Source organism: Cynocephalus volans, chromosome 6, assembly GCF_027409185.1.
Source record: "Cynocephalus volans isolate mCynVol1 chromosome 6, mCynVol1.pri, whole genome shotgun sequence".
Classification (NCBI taxonomy): Eukaryota; Metazoa; Chordata; class Mammalia; order Dermoptera; family Cynocephalidae; genus Cynocephalus; species Cynocephalus volans.
This window is the reverse complement of record NC_084465.1, coordinates 113,360,476-113,366,475: the sequence shown is the minus strand read 5'-3', so window position 1 is coordinate 113,366,475 and position 6,000 is coordinate 113,360,476. Positions and strand designations below refer to the sequence as shown.

General features: G+C 57.4%; 1 protein-coding gene across 4 annotated transcripts; it reads left to right on the top strand.

The window, feature by feature from the left end:
- Nucleotides 1-1,328: 1,328 nt before the first annotated feature.
- PRR14 (proline rich 14) lies at nt 1,329-5,965 on the top strand. Of its 4 annotated transcripts, none has more exons than XM_063100311.1 (12): nt 1,329-1,555; nt 1,775-1,846; nt 1,970-2,138; nt 2,728-2,849; nt 2,922-3,111; nt 3,506-3,549; nt 3,747-3,856; nt 4,246-4,828; nt 4,966-5,035; nt 5,116-5,207; nt 5,423-5,494; nt 5,585-5,965. In XM_063100311.1, the coding sequence occupies exons 2-12, from the start codon at nt 1,824-1,826 to the stop codon at nt 5,862-5,864; spliced, it is 1,755 nt and encodes a 584-aa protein (XP_062956381.1). In that variant the 5' UTR covers nt 1,329-1,555; nt 1,775-1,823; the 3' UTR covers nt 5,865-5,965. The 4 variants fall into 4 exon arrangements, with proteins under 4 accessions (XP_062956381.1, XP_062956379.1, XP_062956380.1 ...); XM_063100309.1 differs by having other exon boundaries at nt 3,485-3,549; XM_063100310.1 differs by having other exon boundaries at nt 2,922-3,126.
- The last annotated feature ends 35 nt before the right edge of the window (nt 5,966-6,000 follow it).

Sequence of the window (6,000 nt, the reverse complement as noted above, 5' to 3'; positions counted from 1 at the left end):
TTCACAGTGCAAGAAGCCAGTACATGCCCACTTCCTCCCCACCAACAGCGTGGCTCCCGGTAAAGGCTCCACGATGAAGCCTCCCCAAGCAGCAGGATCTCCTGACCCTTTACTCCTCAGGACTATTTACACCTCCCATCAAGCAGATCCCTCTTAAGAGAGTGGCTCCTGGGAGCCCGGAACAGAAAGAGGGAAGCGGGCTGAGCCCCACCGAGCAAGAAAAGGTGGGTTATTGGTCTCCTGCAATGAGGCCCCTATACTGAGCCCTCTGCGCGGCCCGCAGACACCCCCACTCCTCCAGGAAGAAATATACAACACTCAGGTGAAGTGAAGCTCAACGCCCCCAGCTTCCAACTCACTTCTGCGTAGCCTCATCTCTCCAGGCTACAGCGCAAGCAATGGAGCCAGAGGCCGCCCCAGCCCTAGTCTGTGACTTCAGGTGTGCGGGCTTAGGGCCCTCGGCAGCTCCTCCCAAGCGCGAGGTCTGTGCCGCGGGAACCCCACTGAGGAACCCAGGCCGTTGCCGGAACAGGCTTCAAATCTGGCCTCTCCAGGAAATTTGGAATTTCACATGTCGTTAGCACTCAGTCCACGTTTATCGGCCTAGGAACCAAAGAACCTGAAAATGCCCTTAAAAAACGTGGCGGCATTCCGGCTTCACTACGGTTGCCTTAGTAGCTGAAAAAACCTGGCATAGTATTTGACGACTGACCGACCCTCAACAGATGACGCCATCCTGTCCACTACGTTCAACGAGGACTGCGATGTCTGCCCTCGACTATAATGCCAGCGCTGCCCGATTCGGCCGGTTTGCCCGTAGGGATGATGGCCGCCAGGCGGCTTCACTTAGTTTCTTAACACCCCGGAAGACGGGGACCGGCGATTGGGCGGTGCCCAGGCGCTCCGAGAAGAAGGCGCTCGGCGGTTGGGCAGTGCTAGGTAAGGCTGGTTTTAAAGGAGCCGGAGGTGGGAGCTGTGGAAGACCCTGGACCCGCGGGAGGCGGCGGTGAGCGGCGCGCCGGGGAGGGCACGGAGTGGCTGGAGAGAGGGCGGGAGGGGGCGGGGAAGGAAACATTTGAACCATCTGGTCCCGGACTGAGGAGAACGCTGGGCGGGGATCCGGGGAGGGCCGGGAGGGGAGGCGTGGGCGGGACCTCCCGGCATTGGAGCGAAGGGGGTATCTGCTTGACAGTGGATCCCCGGGGATCCAGACTGAGTTCCGTGATGCTTAAGCTCCGGCCGCCCCTGTCTGAGTGGAGCTCTGTGGAGCTGAAGCTCACAGGGGGAGGAGGATCCTCGCGCGGCGTCTGATTGGAGGAACCGCGCTATAGGATTCTTTCCACAGGGATCTGGTCTAGGGGATCTGGTGGGAGGGAGGACTGTTGGTGTGTAGAGTATTACTTTGAAGTTCTCGGCCATTCGCTGGCAGTGGAGGAGAGGATCGCAGAGGGATCCAGCGGAAACTGAATCTCCTGGGGATCTCAGGGCGGAATCTGCAGGGACAAAGACCCCGGGAGGCTCGGGCCGTGGGAGAACTGGGGCCGCCGCAATCCAGGTTCTCGCGGCAGATGCGAGGCAGGGTGCGAGTGATCGTCTGATCCAGACGGCAGCAGCGGGAGAACACCCGCTCCGGGCGGCCGGCCGGGGGCGCCTTTCCGCGCCCCAGGGCTCCGGCCCGTGGGCTACCGGGAGTCGCGGGCGGACCATGAAGGGCGGAGCCCCGGGGGAGGAGCTGGCCCTTACTCCCCGCTCCCCCGCTCCCCCCTTACCCCAGGCCGCAGCCTGGGATCCCCCAGGGACCCCCCGGAGCCGCCGCTTCCCCCATGGATTTGCCCGGGGACTCCAGGTGAGAGCGCACCCCGCCCGCCTGTCTTGAACCCGGGAGCCGGGGATCCTGGCGGCCGTACCGGGAAACTACAAAGCCAACGACAGGTTCAGGCGACCGTCCTCTGCTTCTTTCACCCTCCAGCCCGCCTGGCCAGTCGCGTCTGTGCCGCCAGCCTCTGGCTCGAGCATTATGGGGAGCCGGGAGCCCAAAACGGCCGAGGCTGCAGCCCCGGGGGACCCCTTCGCCTCTGGAAAAGGCCTCTCGGCGGGTCCTGGCAGTGGTGCTGGAAGATGTCATGGCTGCCCACATGGTGAGCCCCCTGAACTGAGAGACTCTTTCCCCCATACCTTCCTCAGGACCTCAGACCATATCTGAGGATACCTGAGGTCCAAACACCTTCTTCTGCCCATCACTCAGGCAGCCTCCCTAATGCTAAAGTCCTGCTTGGCTCCCAGTTACTCCAACCTGGAATTGGACAGGGTCTCTAGTGCCCATCCCCCCTCCACCAAACCTGTTGGGCTGGAACCACATCCCTAGAACTATAAATATGAGAAACCCTTCTGCTTTCTTCCCAGCCCAACATCCTTGGGAAGCAGGCAGAGATCTTTGGCTCAATTGCACAGATGAGAAAAACTAAGCCCCAAAATAAGGCAGTGACCCACCCAAGGTCGCCCTCTCTTTTTCATTTCTCCAGCCTGGGTGAGATTACCCAGGCCCCACACCTGCAGCTCAGGACTCTAATATCTTGCCCCTAATTCAGTCCAATTCACTTCTTTGGGGATTTGAGTTAATTCTAGCTATAATCTCTGTCACTTTTGTGGCTAAAGGCACTGTTAGGGGGACCTGTCCAGTGCACCCTCATTCTATCACCTTGTTCTTGACACCTCTTCCTCTCCTAGGTCCCCCTGGATCCCCAGAAGGAGACTGCCTTCCCACAGCACTGCAGCAATCATCAGGATTCTGTCCACAGCCAGCCACCTGCCTCACCGCCCAGACAGGCCACGTGGTCCTCACAGGCCAGGTAGCATGGCAGAATGGGAGGTAAACTGGGAACACAGCTGAGCCCTTCTTGATCTTCCTGTTCCCTCTCTAGTCCTCCAGACCCACTGCATTTGTGTCGAGAGCCTTTGAGCCGAATCCATCGGTCCCCTTTCACCCTGAGGTGGCGGTCAAGGACAACCCCTGGCCCAGAGGAGGGCTCTTCACAAAAGGTGGACCAGGCCCCCCAACCTACCTTGGTGGTGATGTTGGAAGACATTGCCAGTTCCAGATCTCCAGCTGCGGTATGTGAGCTTAGGGTAAGGATTTCAGGGGTGTAACTGGAGCCACGCACTCCAGCAGGGATGGAAGCCAGGGGCAGGAGGCCTGAGTCTGGGGTAGATTTCTCTCAGGGCAAGGAGGACAGCATTTTAGGTGGCGGACACTGCCTGAGCAAAGACTATATAAAAATGTCTTTAGGATGGCCAGTTAGCTCAGTCGGTTAGATTGTGGTTCTGATAACACCAAGGTCCAGGGTTCAATCCCTCTACCAGCCAGCCACCAAAACTGGAAAAAAAAAAAAATGTCTTTGGTATGAACCCAAGCAGGTATCTGGGGTCTGAAAGAGTTGGGATGTGGAGGACTAAGGAGGCTTCCCTGCCCCCTGTCCCTCCACAGACATCCTCTGTTTCTATCCAGGGCTTCACCGATGAGAGCCCCAACTTCATCGTCCCAGCACAAAGGTGAGAGTGTTGGGGAGGCATTATCAAAGTATCCAGGCAACACTCGTCATCCAGATAGCCAGAGCTAGGGGCATCAGGATTTACTTATCCATTCCTTGTAGCAACTTCAGAAGCTGTAAGGGACAGGGGAGGTGCTGCCTCAGGTGGGATCTGGACCTGGAAGCTCCCCCAACCTTCACCTTGTCCCTTCACTCCAGAGCTGAGTGCATGATGATGGTTCACCAGCCAATGCCTCCAGCCAGGGATCTAGAACCCTCATTCCAGCCATCTGTCCTGCCCGCAGACCCTCCAGAGAGCCCACTACCAGGTAAGGACTCATGTAGAGGGATGAAGCTTGGGGGTCTGGAAAAACCTAGTTAAGCTTGGAAGCATCAGGTGAGGTCTGGCCAGTTAGCTCTGTTGGTTAGAGTGTGGTGTTACAACACCAAGGTCAAGGGTTCAGAAGTGTCAGGTGCAGAGGTGGGGGTGAGGCTTAAACCCCTATCAGGGCAGAGCCTGGTGTTTGAAGATGGGGTTTAGACTTCAGATGCTTGAGGTTTCACTCCTATATGCAGGACTTAGTGTTTTAGAGGTGGGCTTATTCCTCTGCAGACAAAGTTTAGTGTTTGGGGGAGGAACTAAGACTTCTGAGGTGGGGCTTAGACACCTGCAGCTGAAGAGTGCACACCCATGACCCTCTCCTTTCCTTAACCCCAGATCCTGCTCTGGAGCCCCCATCGACCCCACCGCCATCCGGCCTTTTACGCCCCCGCCTCAATCCCTGGGGTTTGGCCCCCCTCTTCCGTTCCGTCCGCTCCAAGCTGGAGAGCTTCGCCGACATCTTCCTCACACCCAACAAAGCCCCACAGCCCCCACCCCCATCGCCCCCCATGAAGCTGGAGTTGAAGATCGCCATCTCAGAAGCTGAGCAGTCTGGGGCTGCTGAGGGCACCGAGTCTGTTAGTCCCCGGCCCCCTATCCGCCAGTGGCGGGCTCAGGACCACAATACCCCAGCAACTCTTCTTAAGCCCTCTTTGGGCAGAAGTCACTCCTGCCCTGATCTGGGGCCTCCCAGCCCAGGTACCTGCACCTGGCCACCTGCTCCACCCCAACCAAGCCGGCCACGGCCACGGCGGCACACTGTGGGTGGTGGGGAAATGGCCCGAGCCCCACCACCCCCTCGGCCCTGTCTCCGGAAAGAAGTCTTCCCTCTTGGAGGAGTGGGAGTCTCCCCTTCTCTCTCCACATCTTGTTTGCCCACTGCATCCACTTCCTCCTTCTCCGAACCAGCAGAATCCAGGTAATGCTCTCAATAAACCCTCTTTGAAACACTGGCCATAGCCTGGGCTCAGCCTCCTTCTCTAAGTACCCAGTGTGCAGGAGATGGGGATGTTGATGTGAATCTTGTTTGTCCCTGAGCCTTGACCTTCTCTGCAGGTTGGGTTCATCCAAGGGGAAGGAGCCAAGAGTCTCAAAGGACAAGGTGCTTTCAGACCCTGAGACCAAGGTAGGAGTACCAGTGAGGGGAGGAGACAAGTGGGGGCCTGATCCCATGCTACTCTTTTACCCTCTGCCCCATTTTTGCAGACCACAGGAAAGGTTTCTCGATTCAGAATACGCAGGACCCCCGTCCGTCCTCAATTAAACCTTACGCCAATGGGGCTGCCTCGACCAGTCAGGTGAGAGACTCACTGGGCATGGAGCTGCCTTGGCCAGCCTGGAGGATTCAATTAGGTGTGGACATGGCTTGTGTTTAGAACTATGTCTCTGCTTCAGGCAACACTCCTGGCCCTAGCATGTCCCAGAAACTGAAATACAGACCAGGCCTTACCTAACCCTTCTTCAGGCCCTGCTGGCCCATGCTTTCTCATTTGTCTCTGCTCTTTGCTCTCAGGTTGAATAAGAAGGAGTTTAGCTTGGAAGAAATTTACACCAATAAGAATTACCAGTCACCCACGACCAGGAGGTGAGAAACATTAAAGGCTCATGGGGTGGTAAAGGGAAGGCTGGAACTGGGGACATGCTGGTAACCAGCTCCTCTCCCCGCCTGGCCCAGGACCTTTGAAACCATCTTTGAGGAACCCCGGGAGCGCAATGGGACTCTGATTTTCACCAGCTCAAGGAAGCTCCGGCGGGCTGTAGAATTTCGGGACAGCAGCCTTCCTCGATCCCGGCGTCCATCCCGCGGGGTCCGGGCTGCAGCTGGCAGGACCCTTACTCCCAACCTGGCCCCCAGCCGGGATGTGGAACCCCTGCTGCAGCAGCGGCTGGAGGAGCTAGATGCCTTGCTCCTGGAGGAGGAAGAAGTGGATGGGGAGTTGCGCCATCGGACCTAGGAGTTTCATCTGTTTGTCAGTCTATCCGTCCTGGAGGGAGGAAAAACCTCCAAGGCAGTTTTATTTTTTCTCTATATTTCTAGTAAAGTTTTGGATATGTTTCTGATTCTTTTGTGTCTTTAGCCAAGTTTGAGAT